Raw genomic sequence first — 20,298 nt, 5'->3', positions numbered from 1 at the left:
TTCAAAGTATTACTAAACGATCTCAGATTCAGATTAGCAAACAGATAAAATGAAAATGCAGTCTGTCAAATTTTTAATTTTACAGACCTCCACCACTGACCCAAAGGAGGCGGAAAGCTAACGCAGCGCTACCTGGGCGGTCTTACTATTCAATCGCTGACCACTGTGACCAGAGGCTCTGACTGTGACCAGTGTGTTAGCCTCGTGGCCAGTCGAGCAGCTGATCCACCATGTTTAGTTAACGTGCGTTACCGGTGATCAATGGCTACTTACATAGTTTCAGATGATGGTTTTTGCCCTACTTGCAGATCGAAAGAAGTGTTTCACGTTCTTAGTGACGAGTTAGTGTTCTATCCAAACCAATTAATTAATGCAAGTTATTTGGTATCTGGTTCTAGAGTTCGTTCTGGAAGAATTCCTGCTATGCATCGTTTCTTGCTTAGGAACGAACGCGCTGTTGTTGCGTCAGACCTTATGAAAACAAATGGAAGACAGGTTTGGGTCGGTGTCTCGTGTTATATATTCTGTAGTGTAATTATAGAGTGTAGGCTTCTCCTACCTAACTCAGACCTGCCAACCTAGCTGAATCAAATGCGTGAGTTTGCAGGAAAAAGAACGCGGGAGTGGTAAATTTTTTGACACGTCTACAATAACATTAATATCAATAAATTTTATATTGTAATAAGTGTTAAATATTATGTAAATAATATATAATTATCAAAATTTAAATATTTGCGTGCTTGGTTAGATTAGAAGCCATTAATTAAGCTACGAGCATAAAGAAGGACACCACAATGAGTGGTGGACTGCTTTGTGAGAAGCTCACTCTAAACTGACTGAATTGACTTCCGATCTGTCTGTCGGTATGTTGCTATGTTTGTTGGTACCTATGTACCTATGTTTGTTTGTAAGCGTGTGTCACGCTCAGGGAGTTTGTCGAGCCAATCAGCAATCGTTTTGGGACGCGAAACATAGGTGACATAACAATAGCATATCCGCGTGAATCATTGTCGGGAATTTGTTGAGCCAATCAGCAGTCCTTTGGGACACCAACAATGGGTGACGTAACAATCCCGTGCATTATGACAGAAAAGCCAAGATGTCATATCCATAGTAAGAATGTTAAACCTCGTCACACTGAGAAGCACAGAGTAAAGTTCAGGCTAGAGTTGTACGCATCTGTTAGTTTTTTACAGAAGAATCACAAAACAAACGAATCCATCGTTCTTCAAGAAGCCAAGCGAAGGTCCCATGGGACCGTGCATGTGTACCGTTGTGTATCGTTGTGCACAACCAACATGTCATCCATGATCTTCAAGAGAGCAATATGTTTTAGCTGTAAGTAGTACTGATGATGAACGATCGGCGGCGGCGTGCAAGAAAGATTGGTAGGAAACACTAACGCTGCTTTCTTCTGGATCTGGTCACTACATGTCGCTTCACAGTATTTCTAGGAGACGTACGAGATGAATCTTTATCTAGCTACGACGAATTATCATCGGAACGAAAGATGCTAGCAACGTGCGGCTCAACAAAAGCATGGTAATCTCATCCACCTCAGTAGTTAACTGCAAGTGATGCAAGATTGAGCGTTACAGAATCGAGAAATAAAGTGGATAACAAGCCCACTCTGTGCAAGAATATATTTACAGGTGTAAGTAGGACTGATGATGAACGATTGACGTCATCTTGCAAGAAAGGTTGTAGGAAATGTTGCACTGCATGCTTTCTTCTGGATTCGGTCGCTACACATACATGTCATTTCACAGTATTTCCCGTGGACGTACATCGATCTCTAGCTACGACGAAATAATTTTAGCGGAACGAAAGATGATAGCAATGGCTCTACGAAAGCATGATAATCGTGTCCACCTCAAGTGATCCAAGCAAGAATGCTACATGCAGAATTGAGAAGTAAGGTAGATAGCAAGCCCGCTCCCTGCAAGAGACGCAGCTGTCACGCATGTGCATGTACTGATTTCGAAGTGTAGTGTGGGACATTGATGATATTTAGTTAATTATCTTTAATCACATTGACACATCCCTGGGTTTTCAAAGAATTATACATTCTAGCAACAGGCTAATGATTAAGTAATGATAATGACAATAAATAGACAAAAATTAATAAAATTTACATTAATATTCACAATAAACACACACACACACACACACACACACACACACACACACACACACACACACACACACACACACACACACACACACACACACACACACGTCACTTCTGTCACTTGTGCTAAATTCAAAGTATCTATAGTGTGGGACATTGATTTAGCTCATTATCTTTAATCACATCGACGCATCCCTATCTAATAGCCTGCAGGCTATAAGTCTTAAATGTAATGTGTAGTTCTGGTATATTGTTACCAGGGAGGACAATGGTAGTAGGTTTAACTGTTACTCATGACAAGCAATGTCTATATAGGCATCAATTGTAATGCATACAATCTTGAGCGAAAAGTGATATATTCAAACATCATGATTCAATTAATGTTGCCATTTAGGACAATATCTTGGTGAGAACACTCCACATTGTTTTGTTTTGTCTTGAATGCAGTTTCTAATGATACTGCATTGCTTATGTTGAAAAAATATCAGATACCAGTTCATTGTATTTGGAAATTACTGCAAATTTTGGTAAATGGTATACCTATACAATTAATTGCCACTTACTATATTATAACTAGCAGCTAAGTGTTTATATCTTTCTTTTTGATGTTTTTGTGTGCTCAGTGGTTTGTTAGTTGTATAGCACGTACATTATTGAGACTAGCTTTTTACTTCAAAACATGGTATGTCCAATGTGCTTAGAATTATACTTGTTCGATGTGCTTGGCATTGTTGTACTTGCATATACTACCCTTACGTACCAGCATGCTGGTTTAGTTGCCAGTATAAAGAATGGCAATTTATGTATTATCATAATTGTAGTGTCTATGGATGGCAGCTGGGGGTCATAAGCTTAAATGTAATCATATCTGTAGTAGTTGTGATGTTGCTGTTCTTCGTACTTGAACTTAGTCTCAGCAAGGATTTTAAATGCTGGCAATACAACAGTTAGTTGTCTAGTTTTGCATGTTAATCATTTGATTTATGTTTAGGATTCTCCTACTATGATATGTGCTCTTTGCTTTGGTAATTCAAGCTTGGGAGGTTTTCATATCAATTGGCAGCTTACTAACTTGGAGACAATCTTTTGTGTTTCTCCTGAGACAGTAAGTTGTCTAGGTTTTAGTTTATACCATCTCTGTGAGTGTCGAATGAGTCTATGTGTCTGTCCACATGTTTGAAGCTTAGAGGACAACTCCCACAAAGTACATGTAGATGTATAATAGCAGTAGTCATGGTGCTGACTTATTTCTAAGCTTGTTTCTGCCAGAGCATTATAGGGACAGAGAAACAACATCATAAACTGTTACATGTAAGCTGCCATCTTGGGAAATGACGTAGTAAAAGTGTCTCACCTGCTATAGTATTTCCCATCCAATTATCCGAATCAGGCAACCAATTATCAGAGTCAGGCAACCAATTATCCAAGTCTGGCAACCAATTATCCGAGATATCATGTTATGCAGATATATCTATGAGTCTAGATTAGGTAAATAGACAATTGAGAAGATATGTAGTACAGTATATCTACAGCAAGTACGTAGCTATAGCACTCCCGAGTAGAGGCTGTATACAGACCAAAACCATATTCATCAATAAATCAAGTCTTGCGCCCTCTTCATGTGTCCTTGAAATCACTGAGCACGACTTTTCCTAGCTTCCCAATTCTCTAGGCTGTTTCTCCTTTCAGGAACAAACTCTAGCTTTTTCAACGTTATGAGCTGACTTTGTACGTGTAGTTTGCGAGTGATTGTAGATTTTGATACGACTATGTAGATTCTGGTGGACTTTGAGGAGGCTTTTCATTTCATTGAGTGTCAAGTCTGGTCGATCTTTGATTGCCGTAACAAGAAAGTTAACTGCTTCTGGATTTAGCTTTGTTTTTTGTCTCCTCCTCTCTTCTTTGCAGTGTATTGGAAGCGGCTACTGTCCTCTTTTATGCTGTAAAACAGCCATCTGACGGTAAGAAATGCCCTGCTTGTAAGCACTAATTATTACATTGGTCAGCACATCTTAGATTTGATTACTTTTGCTCTATCAGATCAAGCAAGATATGCAAACCAATCTTCTGGAACAAAGTGGATGCCTTCCCAACCTTTTCTTTTTTGTGGATACAGAACCAGATTTATCAGCAAAGCAAGAGACACTGCTCTTCGGTGTGTGCTATTTCAAGATGTGCAACTGGATGACTCACATCAGCACTCTTTCTAAGTCCGTCTCAGCTAACTTTAACCCTAGAAATATTGTAATAAGTGGCATTAGGAAAGTCACATCAACGTGCTGCTAACATCATTTGAAGCTCTTGGAGCCATTCTTTTAAGATAGATATTGGGCTAAATTTTTGGTATATTAATTACGATGGTCATTTCAAAAGTTAATTCCTAACTCTCCTCAAATCTCTATTTAGAAAATTTTTGTGTTTCTGCCACCAAAAAGAAATTAGATACGTTTACGTTAAAGAGACTGAACAAGAGCAAAGGGCATACATCAAAATTGAAACACTGCACGGCAAGAAAGCAGAGGAAATCCACATTGCATTGACCGAAATCTGCCAAGACCATGCGGTGGCAGTCAGGACAGTGAGAGAATGGGTAGCGAGATTTAGTAAAGGGAGGGAATCCATTAAAGACAATTAACAATCAAGCCGGCTCGGACATCGACTGTGGAAAGAAGTGTCCAGGTTGTAGATGAGCTAATGCAGCAAGATCGCCGCTTTACCTGCAAAGAGGTAGCAAATGAGGTGGAAATTTTTCCTGCATCTGAATATCTGATTCTTTTGTCACATCTTGGCTACAGAAGGATTGCTGCCAAGTGGTGCCACACATGCTGGCTGATGACCAGAAGCGAACGCATTGCAAGTGAACATTGTTTGTCAGTTGTTTGCTCGCTATGGTAGGGAAGGTGATTGTTTCTCAAACAAGTAGTAGCTATAGATGAGACGTGATTGAGGGTGTACGAAACTGAGTTGAAGCAGCAGTCTTTGGAATGGCACCATCCAAGATCTCCTACCAAGTTAGTTCAAACAAGCAGCAAGCAGACTGAAGATGATGGCAAAAAATCATTGCCTACGATTGGGAAGGAGTGCTGATTCAGCATAACGTTTCAGCATATTAAGGAGTAAACAAAGGCTATTACAACAGTTTTATAGACAGACTGCGACCGGCTTTGCAGAAGAAATGGCCAAAACTTCTGCAGACACGCCCACACTCTCCACTGCAGACACGCCTACACACTGTCTTGGATACAATCCTAGAGCACGATCTAACATTCCAGCACTACTCAAGTCTGTCTGTCTGTCTGTCAATACATATATTTTTTATATTTGAATTAGGAGACAATAGCAAATGGCTAACTACGTTTGTCCTATGACAATAAAAGCAAGAGAAACAACTAAATACAATATATATTTAACTACTAATTGGTTAAAAGGGATCATGTGATCCCTTTTCTATACAACATCTACGAATCTGGGGAATTCGGCAGTCCCGACAAGGCATTACTGATTTTCTTCAGAAGTACATTGGCATTGCAACGTTGCAGTTGAATGGCAATTCTTTGACCTGTCTGTCTGTCTGTCTGTCTGTCTGTCTGTCTGTCTGTCTGTCTGTCTGTCTGTCTGTCTGTCTGTCTGTCAAAGAACATTTATTGAAAACATCAATGCTAATACAGAAAAGGCTACATGTAACACTAAGAGTTCAAGATAAATGACAATAAAGGTAGAAGAAAAACTGTAACGAACAGCCATCTGATGTTTGTAGCTATCATCTACAGATTCATTACTACAAACTGTTCTGCCAATCTCTTTAGCTAAAACACTACTATTGCAATGTTGTAATGTCAGCTTCCATCTTCATCACATGATCTTAGTGAGATCTGGTGAAGAAAGTTCTCTCCGCTAATCCCCCAACATCCAAAAAATGTTTGAAAATCAAGGGTATCAAGCAAGGAGAACCTCCACTAGTATGCCCTTCTTTGCTGTACTTCTCTACTTTCTTCCCTTTTTGAAGCTGCTGATCCATCCGTTGTGGCTACATGTGAAATTACTTCTGATCTCCACAAGTGTGCCAGAGAGATGTCAAGGTCTGTCTGTCTGTCTGTCTGTCTGTCTGTCTGTTTGTCTGTCTGTCTGTCTGTTTGTCTGTCTGTCTGTCTGTCTGTCTGTTTGTCTTTCTGTCTGTTTTTTATTTTCATCAATGCTACCATACAGTGAATATCAGTAAAAGGCACCTCAGCTGAATAGTGAGTTCTTGACCCATGGGTCGAGTTACACAAATCACATTATTGAGTTACACAAATCATGTTAATGGCTGTCTTTTTGTCTTACATATCAGAACTATTACAGGCTAATCGCTCTTCCCAACAAATACTACTACACTACGTGTTCTTTGACTCTGTAAGTCTGGATACTAATTTTTCTATTGCAAAACAATTGGCTTGAGTAACAATTTAACATACTGTCTTTTATCTGGGCAAGTCTTCTTATTTTTCTTCTGATCACGCTGGTATTACATTTTGGTAATGCCACAGAAGAGCAGCGTCGCTAGAATTTCTGACTGGTCTTCTTACCATTTTTTTCTGCAACAGTTGACATAGTTTGTGAAGATACTCATCTGCTTATTGACCTTCATCCCCAGCAACCAAAATGTTCTGTAATGAGTAGAATGCAGTTGGACGAGTTTCCTCTTACATCTGTTTGCCTGTCTGACTGTCTGTAACATTAATCACTCCAAAACTGCTGAGCCAATTGCCACAAAGTCATGTTTGAAGACGTCATTTCACACCCCAATGTAATGAGGATGCTCTTATTGCTGCTTTAGCGCCACAAATTTTGCATGATGAACCTGTGAGTTGATGTCTCTTGCAATGGAAAAACAGTGGATTGTCTGATTCTGATGGAAGCATCTGGCAACTTTTGTCTGATTTTGAGCGGCATCATGTCTGCATTATGACATCCAGGAGCCACAGATTGTGTGACATAGCAGACTAGCCTATTCTCTATTTTGTCTTGAGTGAAACTGGCCAGACTAACGAGTTTTATGCATCAAAGCGTGGTGTGCCACACTTGTCTGTATTTTCAAGCAAGGCCAGATCTCTCTGCTAGTAATAGATGTTTAAAATATGTTCAAGTAACATGATGAAGGTTATTTGCTTTTGCTTGTACTTTGTTACATGGCTTTCTGGAACAGGTTGACCAAGAACGCTGAAGAGAGAGATTTACTCGTTGTTATAGAAGCTGTTAATTAGCAGTCATTTTCCAGTTTTTGCACAAACAAGTTAATGTTATCACTAGTGTACTTGATTTATGTCATGGTTTGATTGTTTTCTGTAGCTAGCAAGTGAAGAGCACTTGCCGTACGATCAGGATGAATTGCTTCATAATGGTAGGTTATGATTTAACTTAGCTAAACACTTTATGTGCTTTCAGTTGTTGTTAAGCTAGGTATTGGTTGACTACGTTTAATTGCTTAAACAATTGTTGTGTTCAGAACTTTTATGACATATTGTATAAGTTGAAACATTGGCAGGAATTTATTTTAGGGGTTTGTTAAAAAAAATTGACGGTAATAGTATATTGACAGATTTATTTTGATCGTTGTTGGATAATTGATATGTGCGATATTCTCCACCTGCTAGTTAAGTGGCTGCGTCATGGAGGAGTCTGTGATTACAAAATTTAACTCCCATTATTCCACCTCTCATCATAGCTTCACGGCCTCATTCTAATGTCCAAACTCCCTGCTATACAGGGCAGGCACAACAAACAACAAGCAGTGGTTTTACCAATACCATCTTGTGGCCTTATCCGCATACCACCACATCGCCATGATGCTTGATCCACGAGGGTGGTGACGTCAACATATCCCGGTTGCCAAATTAATGGCGGATTTTATATTAGCACTCCCTAAAAAATCCACCAATCCGCCAAAATAAATTCTCCGCCAAAATAAATTCCCACCAATAGAAGTTTGCATTGAATTTTTTGAGAGTGTTGCAGAGTACCAAGGTGCAAGTGAAAAAATTATTGAGCGTCTCTCACACACTTTAAAATCTGTAGCTAATTAAACATTTGTAGTGTTTAACAAAGTTAAGTAAAGCTGGTTTGTTCATTAATTAAATTTCATAGTAAATTTTTGTGTGGTTGCTATTGTGTTTCAAACTAAAGTCTTATGGGCATGTCATATGATTTTCATTGCAGCTTGCTGTTTTTCGGTTGGCATTATTTGTGAGCTTTTGTAATTATGCAGTAGCAGACTGTGATTTGTGTGCAACAAAGCGGAAGCATGTTGACAGATGATGTGCTCTTACCTTATTTGCAGATTTAACTTATATAGTCAGTTTGATTTTGTTGTATGCACTCATCACTGTTTCTTGATGAATTTGTACTGATGTAGCTGTTTTAGTACGTTTAGTTTGCTTATTTGTGGTATTTCTAGGTGAAAAGACGTTGCAAAAGATTATTCAAGCTGACAGTAACAGGAAGTCTGGCTCTAACCAAGTATTTACTAAACGAGTTACAGATAAAGACAGTGCTGGAAATGATACTGGTGACACTCAGCAACTACATGACGCTCATCCTTACATGAAGTATCTTGCGAATCAAATATCTGAAACATCAAAGCCAGACAGTGCAGCAACAACACCTGAATTGTCAAAGAAGAAGGTTTGTTTGTTGATGCACTTTTATGTCAACAGCTTTTTTTACTTTCTTACTAGGATGTTAGTCTTATGAGTCAACATGAGGTGGTCTATCCAATTTCCGTTACTGGGGCATGCCCGTATTGTCAATCACATGACATTCTTTACATCATTCTTGTACCTCCAGGTGAAGAACATCAGGAGCTGCCACCTCTTTTGACAAAACTTGTTAGCAAAGGGTGTGCATTTACACTGAAGGATAATGGTGAAAAATTTATATGCTGTACAGTCATCAAATTTGTTAAAAATTGTGCTTAGGAAGAACAGAAGTGCCTTCGTTTCAGTGCCGTCAATGTGGTTACGGGTTTAATCTTGACTGGACAGCTGCCAGCCTTGAGTCTGTATTTGAAGATGTGCTAGCAGCTGGAAATGAGAACATAGTAGCTCAATCTCAGATTGCAAACCAAGCACAGATGCAAGAGAGGCAGCAAGTCCTGCTAGATAGGTAGTGAGTAATCCTTTTGATATTATGTGATGTGGTGTGGTGTGATTTTGGTGTGCCTATGCATGCATACATGCATGTGTGTGTGTGTGTGTGTGTGTGTGTGTGTGTGTGTGTGTGTGTGTGTGTGTGTGTGTGTGGGTGTGTGTGTGTGTGTGTGTGTGTGTGTGTGTGTGTGTGTGTGTGTGTGTGTCTGTGGGTGTCTGTGTCTGTGTCTGTGTCTGTGCATGTGTGCGTGTGTGCACATGAGTGTGTATGTGCATGTGTGTGTGTGTGTGTGTGTGTGTGTGTGTGTGTGTGTGTGTGTGTGTGTGTGTGCGTGTGTGCGTGTGTGCACATGTGTGTGTATGTGCATGTGTGTGTGTGTGTGTGTGTGTGTGTGTGTGTGTGTGTGCCTGTGTGCATGCATGTGTGTGTGTGTGTCCATGCGCATGTGTGTGTGTGTGTGCATGTGTGCATGCATGCTTGCATGCGTGTGTGTGTGTGTGTGTGTGTGTGTGTGTGTGTGCGTGTGTGTGTGTGTGCACGTGTTTGTGTGTGTGTGTGTGTGTGTGTGTGAGTGTGGTTAATGGTATTGTGACTGACTCAGGAGACTGTCATTCTGACATTATTGACAAAATTCAAAATGGCAGCAGGACATTTGCAATTTGGAAATAGAGTATTTGCGAAGCGTGGGTTAACTAAAAGAGTGAACCCATGTCATTCCCGGTTTGGGCTGTAACCCAACAAGACATAAGAAAGTTGAGTACTTTTCACCTGTGCTGCATTTGTTCCATTCTTGGTGTTATAATCAGTTTTGGCAAAACAGAAGTGCTCTTCCAACTAGCAGCAGGCAATAGTGCACAACAACTTTCTATCAACATCAGTGGAGTAGAGCTTACCATAACTCTATGGACTCTTTCAAATATCTGGGTAGCCAGTTTGACAAAGAAATATTTGTAAGGATTAGCAAGGCAAGTCAAGCTCTCAGTAGACTTCACTACAGGGTACTCAACCATCATAACGTCACTCTGTCCACTAAGATCAAAGTGTACAATGCAGTTGTACTTACATCTCTCCTTTACAGATGTGAAGGATGGAGGAGAGATGTACAGATGTGACGGATGGACTGTCTACCGTCGTCACATCAAGCAGCTAGAGAAGTTGTGTATGTGCAAGCTCTATGCTCCATCATGGGCATTAGATGGCAAGATAGCATCACCAACATGGAGGTCCTCAATCGAACCAACTCTACTTCCATTGAGGCAATGCTCTTGAAATTGCAGTTGCGCTGGTCAGGACATGTTATCCATATGAATGATAATGGCATCCCAAAACAGTTGTTCTTTGGAGAGTTAGAGCATAGGAGGAGAAATTGAGGACACCCACGGAAGTGCTACAACGACGATCTGAAGGATACTCTTCAGTGGTGTAACATCAAGCCAGCTGATCTTCAAAACATTGCAAGAGATTACATTTCATCAAATGGCTTGCCACAACACGCTTGGCATTATCATCACTGGAAGAAGAGCACTGTTGCCGACAGGAAGAGGCAAGGCAATGCCGACATGAACCTGCCCTACTATCGAATTTGGTGACAGAGTTTCAGTACCCATTTCATTGTTTTGCCTTTTTAGACTGTGTCCATTCTTCAGCCATAAAAGAATTTATGGAGTTGCACAGATCCTGTATTGTACTTGACATCAAGTGACTACCTACAGTGTTTGAAATTCCCAAATAGTTTAGTTGCCAAATTTTGCGGCGTCCTCGGAGTCCCAACCATACAATGTTTATTGCGTTATGTTGCCAGTGCATTTGCGCAATGCTTCCTAGATCAAGAAGGGGTGGGGCCGGCAACAAGAGACTATCTATATCAATTACAAAGTGGTTACTTCAGCCAGTATTTGACACAAAGAAGATAGTTGAACATTGTTAATTAAATTGAACTTGCTATCAACAATTATGTACATGTCTACTAAAGTAGAGCTTTGTAGAGTGTAAGGACTCCTTCTCACGACTTTACACAGCAACATATTGTTTAATATTGACACAGGTGCATTCCTTCACTAAATCTGCTTTGTGTGGTAGCTTTTATGTTCTTTGGCCTGCTGCTCTAGGCAGTCCCACTACTCTACACTTTCTCGACTATGATATCTAAAACTCAATCAGCACGTCATGATGGCCTTTCGAATGATACTAATATAGAGAGACTTCTTGTAGCGTGATCTAGATGAGATAGACTTTTGTAAGGTTGGCTGGTAAAATTGCCTAATTAGCAGATTAATTCAATTAATTAAGTAGCATCTGTTTATGTAGCACCTGCCATGCAATTGTGGTTGCTATCAATGAAAGCCATCTCTCTATAGGCACGAAAGATCACTCTAAACTTGTTATCACACTTTTTACAACACGCAACATGCTAAGACGGGCCTCTAATACCGTTACACTCATACAGAGAAGTAGACGAGTCTCGCGCAAGGTTTGGCGACTAACCAGGTAAAGTCTGGTCGCCAGAGGACAAGTCTTTGTCGCCATTGGCGACTAAAACCCCTCAATTTCGAACACTGACCTTTATATACTTTATGACTTGCACCAGAGCCGGTAAACCATACTGGGCAGTTGCATTCTACTTGCTGTTTGAAATCACTACGTTATGTTTGCACTCTCAAGAAGTTAACCAGTACTATCTGTAGCCTAAAACTTTATCAGAATTTGCTAACAAGTTACTTCCTTTGCTACCAGATACTGTCAAATTAGCTGTCACAGTTTAGTAATTCCTTTTTTCATTTAGAGTCGGCATAATCAAGTAGAGTGATGGAAACGGATAGAAACATTACAATTCCAATTTGATCTTCACAAGGCTCTGTCACTACAGACAAGATGAGAAGAAGGCAGTGTGCTGCCACCACAAGCGACGTCTTTCTCACACACCATAGCAGAGTATCGGCAGGCAGTAACCTTCCTGAGATAAGAAATCGAGTGTCCCACATTAGGTACATGCAGGGTATAGTACTTGATCGTTCTACAAAGCTGAGAAGTGTTGTATTCTGCACAGTGGTAGAAGCAATAACTAAATAACACGTGTACATCTGACTCAATTATTATGCTATCACTCTCCAGTAGCTCCATCCTCGGTGAACGTCTTCATAGTGTTGCCTGTTGAATTTGACAATGGGGCCCAAATTGTGGCCTCAAGGCACACTTTGGGACCACAACTGTTGATATTAATATTTGTTTCTAGAAATTTTGATATTAAATACCAAAGTTATAGCAAATTTCTTTAAGGCCTAAATTCTTATTCAAGAGTTGCTGTAGAATACAGAATAGCAAATGCATCTATGCCAGTATGCTGCTACTCACTGGATAAATGATCTTAGTTAGTTCCACAAGCAATGCGTGATGGTATCAGTGGTAATCGACAGGTGAAATGCATAATTACGGTATGAAAGTTGAAGCACACTTTGTCATTACAAAGTGTGTAGCAAGATTGTCCACAGTAAGGCAGCAGTGCTGGCTCATTTCTAGTTTTCTAATTTTAGTTGCAAGTGTGCAAAGTCTTCCACAGACTTGAAACTCTTGATGGTACAGCACAAGCACATCAAAAGGTTCATCGAATGGGTATGATATCAACTGTCTAAGTTTTGCATCAACTTTTGGGCAATTCTTGTGTTGCACTATTATTGCATGATGCTAAAAGACTCATTGCATAATGATGTAGTAAGTGTATGCATATGCTAATGCAACGAACAGTCAAAGCTCTGAAACCTTGTCTTACCGATAACTATTATATATAACAATTAATTACCTTTCTACTATTTCTAATTTGGGGCCACAATTTGCCCCATCACCTGGACATCCGTGCCCCTGTGGCTGTTGATGTTGACTCCAGATTCCTTGATATTATAATTTTACCATCTAAAAGTCTCAACTCTGCCAAATTGGGATTGCTACACTGCAGTTTTGGCTATATTTGTCAAGCACTTGGCACGTTGAGCCAGATTGCGGTTACTTGCTGTATGCACGTGAATCAAAAAGCAAACGTCTTATTTCAGTACCTAGAGCACTTATACAACTCTATAATAGTCACGACTGCCTCTAATTATATGTAGGCAGGCGCACTCAGTTCACAGTGAGCACCGAAAGTTTGTATTGTTTAGAGCTTACACTGCTGAAGGCTTGTCAATCCCGACAATCGAAACCTGAATAGACAATTTTGCAGTAGGCTATGGCTAGTTTTGTCCATGCGCAAACTCCAAACAGCACTAGGAAGGGCTTACTGGCGATTGAAATTGATTTTCTTGCCAGGGCACTGGAATCTAGATGTTATGTGCCATTGCTACGACAGAAGAGCTACCCCACGCGAGATTGACTTAATTAATTGTGCATGTGCAGGCGTGAGTGTGTTCCCATAGAAGGAATTAGTACTCATACTATTTATGAATGAATGAATGATATATTTCTGTCGCACCTAAAATATTTATCTAGAAGTACTTCTACTTTTCGTATATATTGTACTCTCGAGTGGCATTTCTGTAATTGAACAGACATAAGTTCTCTCCTGGTGGCTTAAACTGTGAGCTGTTGCTGTTTCCACACACATCACTAGAGCTGAGAGACAGCTGATGCAAGAATTTTACTGCCTGTTGCCCCTAATGTCGAAAAAATGTTCCAAACGGGGTTAACCAGTGGTACTGATATTTTAGTCTCACAGCCTTTTCACCAGAGGTTGTTCCTGGCTGTACTTATCTGATTTGTTTCTTATCTCTGTAATCCTGTTGCACCTTCTGTTGACGCTCAAGAGAAACTGATCTCACTGCTCCATGGGTGAGCTAAATCTGTGTTTGTCTCAGAACTGAAATTAAAAACTGTGATGTCTGGGGATGTACCAATGATGTGGCTCTTAACTGTGATTCATCTGGAGACTTAATTCGCAGGCAATCAGACCATACATTTGAATACACTCATGTTTCCAAACTAGACCCCACCCTGTTTGGATGACATTAGAGGCTACTCTTAGCCATCTAGATAAAAGCCACAATCATACAGAGAGTTACATCCATTGATTGGCATTGCTAAACCAGTTTCAAACGAGTTGCCAAATTAAGCTTGCAAGAGACTAGTGCGAGCTTACTTGAACTAAGTATCGCAATTCGCTGTGCTTCAGCTACCTTGCCCTGTATGGATCTTACTTAATCTTGTCTGTTTGTCTGTCTTTTTTCTGTCTGTACATGTATATCTGTCTATGTGTCTGTACTGTTGTGCAATACTAATATGTAATATTACCTACATGTATAGTTTTATAAATATTGATATGGTTATTTGAAGAATTTTGTCAACTTATGGTGCATAAATTTTGCTGCATTATGCTTTCTTCTGTCTGCAGAGACGTTAAAGAAACAGGGGGCGCAAGTTTTACTAACATAGAGTCTGAAGACTTAACATCATCATCCAGTAGCCAAACAATGCCACCAGAGTCTCAACCATTTGTAACTAAGTACAAGGAGTACGCAATTCCAGGCAACTTTAATGTTCTAACAGGGAAATTTCAGCGTCTTTCTGAAACAGAGCATTGGGCTCAGAAGGGATTGCCTACTGATCGTGATATCAGGCAGCTGGCTCACTATATGGATGTATCATCTGCAGACACTGGTGAACAAAAGAAGAAACAAGTCAAGCTAACAGCCAAGCAGATTCAGAAGTTTAAGAAGGTCAAGGAGGAGAAGAAACGCAAGAAATTATTACAAGCTTACTTTGACCAGTAGGGAAGTGTGAAGTTGTTTGGGTTTAGCTTTTTCATAGAAGATTAAGATATGAGTGAGTAGTCATTTTATCTCATACAGGAGATGTGTCCCTGAGGGGAGACCATTAGTTGCTGCAGAACAGGTGTACATGAACAGCATAACTAGAAACTGCTACTTGGTGATGACTTTATTAGTATGTAGTGGGGTTCTTGCGCACTTGTTTCTAACACACTCCAGAAACAGCTGCATCGCGTATTGGCAGTTTTGGCGTGCACTCAATAGATATCCCAATACAGCCATCAATATATATATATATATATATATATATATATATATATATATATATATATATCATAGTTCTAAAACATGGGGCATTATTATTTCACAAGCATTAGAGATTTGTTGCATTGTACCATCACACTACACAAACAAACTACTGAATCTAATCCTAGAGTTACCCCCTGGCTACTTTCTCTTCCACTTGAGTTGTATTCCTGGTCTGTTGTATACGTTGAATCTTCATCATCACTCTGGTTCTATCTGGGTGTTCGATCATTTCATCTCATCGTACACATTGATAGACGCGCATGCATATAACTGGGTTTGAATATACTACCTCAGTGGGGCGTTAATCGAGCATGGGGCATTATTATTTCGTGTAGGCTTACCATGAGGCATTATTTGAGCATGGGGCACTATTCGCGGGAAATACGGTAAAAGGACCTAAGGACTGTCTCTGATCCACTCCTGAGCTATCTTAATTAACTCATCAGAAGATACCTATCACCTTCATGATTTGACGTTTCTCTAGAGTCTCGCGCAGCCATCCCGTTCCCCTTTAGATTTCCTTTGGCAGCCCCTGCCACTTTTGATTTCCGTTGGCAGCGGAAATCAAAAGGTGGAGGGACTGGCTGCGCGACGCAGGTTTCTTTACTTCCAGGAGAATGCAGTTGTGTATTCAGACATACTTTTTGTACCTATGACGAGGCGGAAAGGGGCCTGGCTACGCGAGACTTGTGCATGCATGCAACTAAAATAGAGAGACGCTGTGACTCGATCATTACTGTGCAATACATCACATGGTGTCAGGAATAACGGATTACCACATCACTGACTCATTCCCAGAAGCAGAGCGAGATAGCGGCAAACTTCCATATATGAACTTGGACGCATCAGACGTACCACTATGAAGAGTTCAAACGATTCAGAGAACAAGTCAATTTCGTCCTCGATAGCCCACTCAGCAAGTTGGAAAAGAAAGAGAAAGCAAGCTGGCTTGGCATGTGGATCGGGCATGAGCGCCGCGAGGTATACAAACCGTACGTCACATGGGAGGACGGCGAAAAAGAAGACCCCACCAAGGTCTCGACAAATTGGAAGGCTATGTTAGCCCGCGAAAAAATAAACGCATTGCCCGTGTTCGATTCTAGTAACGGAATCGAAAGTTGTGGGTGAGAGTTTGACACTTTCTTGAAAGAACTGCGTTAATTTTAATGGAATGCGTTTTCACGGACAAGGACGACGTCCTCATAGACCGAGTCATCGTGGCAGTTTCCCACAAGAAGGTACAGGAGCGCATCCTGAATGAAGAAGAGGGTCTCACACTAGACAGAGCTATCCACTTGGCACGCCAGTACGAACTGTCTCAACAACATATAATGAGATGAGAGGCGAGGACACTAAAGTGCACTTGACGCACGTGACGGGCATTGCAGCGTCACGGGCCAGAGGGAACACCAAGAAGGCCAAAGCTTTCAAGAACACCAGCACCACAGATATGTCTTAGAAATAAGAGACCCGGGCAACAAAAAAAGCACACGTGCAGACGCTGAGCTAACCGCACGTGAATCACACGAGGAGGAGGAGCTTTTACCGGAATTGTTTCAGCGCGAGAAGAGCCTGGTCGCTTTCGAGAACGTCATAGTGACGTAGGACCCCGGATCTGGTTTCATAGCGTGCATAAGGCTACTTCGATTTCCTAAAGAGCTCGTTAATGTAATTGCGCTGATACATGAAGCAGCGAGGTAGCCCTCCGCGGAGAGCGCGTGAACACGAAATCCAGTGAAGCTGTTGATGGACAAAGTGCTGGTGAATAACTAGCGTAGGAATGGCCTACATGGGACTGGTCCGCTGAAGCTACACTCTCCAGCAACGTTTCTTTCTACTGAACTCATCTGCAGGTTTGTGCAAATTGAAACCGACGTAGAACTGTTCACCACTCTTGCGCGTCTACTCGGACATCTATAGTCTGTGGGGGAAATGGTGTGAGAACTGCTGGCCCAGTTTCACTCAACGGTTCGTGAAAACAGTGGCCTAGAGCTTGTTGACCTCTCCACGTCATGATCAGATTGGCGTGTATTGCCAACGCAGTCTATGTGATGGTACTAACAACTAAATATCTCAGCTATTGCAAATTAAATCTACAAAGTTAATTCAAAACAGCCTGACTAGAAGCAGGTTTCACTGCGACAATGAAGATCAGCTTCTTTGCTGTTGCCAATTGCAATGCATAAAGTAGAAGAACATTTGTCAAAAGTCATGCAGAAAATGTCAAAGTTCAAACAAACACCCTGACATGGTAATCACCACCTCCAATCCGTCTTCTTAATTAAACTCATGTGCTTGCTGGGCCACCCATTGTTGGACAGTCAGAGGCTCAAGTCCTGTAATAGAGGCATATGTTGCAACAGCAGATGTGTCTAATATGTAAGAAGATCCACAGTCAACTGCTTTGAAAAAGTCAACAATGCCATCAATCAACCATTCAGGCCACCATTTTTCTACACATAATTGTTTGAACTTCTCATAGGGGACTTTGACATACTCGACTTTTCTCCCCAGTGACTGAGTAAATGCATGAGCGATGTCATCAAATGTTTGAGCATTTGTGCCCAAACTGTAAATTTTGTTGGCATGAGCAGATGGATTGACCAAAACTGCAGCAGCTGCTTTCCCAATATCAGTGACGGCAATGGCAGTAAATGGAGCATCAGGTCTGGCAGGTGAAGACACTATTGATAAGAATTGAAAAAATTATTAGAAATCAAGGCATCACTGTTATGTACAAAATTGACTTTTTCGTAACAATCATTCTCTATTTGTAACAAAAATTGAAACACAAACGTAAAACATGCACCTGGGTCATGCAGATAAAAGGTACTCTAACAACTCTTCATATGCATGATGATTTTACTACAAGTACTGTAGGGTACAAGCCATATAACACACAGGTGACAAGATCATTTATTAGAAGAAATCATTAGATTGGTTTAGAAATCAATATACAAATTTTGTCTTAGTGCTAGCCTACTGTGCGCGCGCGTGTGCGGTGCTATAGTTCAGTTGGTTGGAGAGACATCTTTAATATGGAGTGATTACATCCGAGACCCTACTAGTCGAGGCTCCTTCCAGTACCTGGCCAGGCACCAGGAGATTGCTTAGCATGGCCCATAGCTCCAGCATAGTGCACAGGAACCCAGTCATCTGGGGGGCATGACTGTCTAACAGCAGCTCCTTACCTATTTGGTGTGTGTGTGTGTGTGTGTGTGTGTGTGTGTGTGTGTGTGTGTGTGTGTGTGTGTGTGTGTGTGTGTGTGTGTGTACATGGTGTGTACATGGTGTGTCCAATATTCCCCAAACATTCAAAAAAGATAGAACAGGCCTACAGTCACAGTTGCAGCCCAAAACTGTTAGCTTAATATCATTCATTTCTAGCCAGCATCTAACATGATGAAAGCCATGTAAGTACATGCATAAAATCATCAATCAATTTTACCCTATTCTAAACAGCATCTTTGCCACTAGACTGTATTACAGTACAGTAGTAGTTTAGAACAGATAGAGTCCATTAATGAATTAACACATAATGAGGGACCCCGATATTTTCCTTACGTGTACAGTGTAGTAACTTCTTACCTTCAGAATTAGCTTTGATCGTTGCTGCACTATAGTAAAGATTCTCAAACAAATACGGCAACCGAAATATGGTGTACGCAACGCCCGCGTCCTTCACCGCGTCCTCCACGTTCTTATACAAGCGACTAAAAACAGACTTCCCCGCAAGAGCGGCTGATCCGTCAGAAATCACGCACACGCTCTTCACACCCACCGATTTGCAAGCCTTGGCCGCCGCTGCGACAATTAGAGCGGGATTCTCACAGTCGCCAGGAGTTACAATAAAAGCCGAAAAGGCATTGAATGGCTTGATGATTTCGTCAAATGCAGAGGCGCCCATGTCGCCTGTTATCACTTCGACTGACGTAAGGCTGGCCAGATCGCTGGCTTTGTCGGGATGACGAGTGCATGCTTTGATGTCGACCTTGTCCGAGTATGACTCGCTGAGACTACAGACAATGGCCTTGCCTACTTGTCCGCTGCTACCGAGAACGAGAGTTACAGGTTTAGCCATGTAACCAAAGTACAAACAAAATACAAAATTTGTAACGCGCGCTAACTAAGAATGTTATGCGTACGTCCTATATAGAATGTACTTCAAGGGTGTTGATCCCGGAGCTTCTCTTCTGCCCATTATTAATTAAGGTTAGTTAATGTATGTATTCATACAACTAGTAGTAAGCATGCAAGCCATGGTCTTCCTTAGTACGTAGAATTACTACACCGCAACAATGTAGTCTTTGCTTCGACTCAAACGTACAGTACAGTGGCGTAGACATATGTTCACAAACGGGGGGAGGTGTGACGGTACCGTGGATGTCGTCATGACGAAAACTACCTCGCTTGCCAGACCGTAAAGCAAGCAAGCGCGAATTTTTTTTGAGCCCGGTTATTTCAAGTCCCGTATAAATATCCCGGATAAATTCTAGATTCACGTGCTTGACTTTTTAGTACACGTGCCGTGGCTATCCTGCACGTGAGTTTGCAGGTGTCTGGCACTTGTCACAGTGCAATTCCCCGTCTGTTCAATTTCGCGCTCTTTTCAGCTGAAGGCATGTTTAGAAACTTCCCTGCTTCTGTTTCATTCACGTTGGAGAAGAGGTTAGCTAGTAGTACTTAGCGAAGGCACTTCCGCTAGGAAACCTTACGTAGCAGGATCTGTCTAGGCTGCGCCTCACGTTGTACATTTGATCTGCGTAGATCTGTAAGAGAGCTATCCCGTCAAGATTGCACTAGGCTGATCTTCCCTCATGTCAGCCCAGAGAAAGGAAGCATCATTTGCGTGACTGGAACTAATCAGTTCAGTGATCCACACAACAGAAGCATGATGCCCAGCCATTCTACCTGTACAACATGCAGTAGAGCATTGAGTAGGAAGGAGAATGAATCTAGCGAAAAGGCTTTGAACAGGCATTA

The 20,298-nt window shown here is 41.2% G+C and overlaps 2 protein-coding genes across 2 annotated transcripts; one reads left to right on the top strand and one right to left on the bottom strand.

Moving 5' to 3' along the window:
• The first annotated feature begins 213 nt into the window (after positions 1 to 213).
• LOC134179447 (uncharacterized) lies at positions 214 to 15,235 on the top strand. The gene is made up of 8 exons (XM_062646343.1): positions 214 to 341; positions 399 to 495; positions 3,123 to 3,236; positions 7,460 to 7,511; positions 8,565 to 8,791; positions 8,845 to 9,031; positions 9,085 to 9,271; positions 14,631 to 15,235. The coding sequence occupies exons 1-8, from the start codon at positions 262 to 264 to the stop codon at positions 15,007 to 15,009; spliced, it is 1,323 nt and encodes a 440-aa protein (XP_062502327.1). The 5' UTR covers positions 214 to 261; the 3' UTR covers positions 15,010 to 15,235.
• A 1,514-nt stretch (positions 15,236 to 16,749) lies between these two features.
• LOC134179915 (uncharacterized) lies at positions 16,750 to 19,412 on the bottom strand. The gene is made up of 2 exons (XM_062646936.1): positions 18,904 to 19,412; positions 16,750 to 17,999 (listed from the first exon to the last, which is right to left on the bottom strand). Exons 1-2 carry the CDS (start codon positions 19,394 to 19,396, stop codon positions 17,593 to 17,595), a joined length of 900 nt encoding a protein of 299 aa, XP_062502920.1. The 5' UTR covers positions 19,397 to 19,412; the 3' UTR covers positions 16,750 to 17,592.
• Between the last annotated feature and the right edge of the window lie 886 nt (positions 19,413 to 20,298).

This window comes from Corticium candelabrum, chromosome 5 (genome assembly GCF_963422355.1).
Source record: "Corticium candelabrum chromosome 5, ooCorCand1.1, whole genome shotgun sequence".
Classification (NCBI taxonomy): domain Eukaryota; kingdom Metazoa; phylum Porifera; class Homoscleromorpha; order Homosclerophorida; family Plakinidae; genus Corticium; species Corticium candelabrum.
This window is presented reverse-complemented; position numbering and strand designations above follow the sequence as displayed.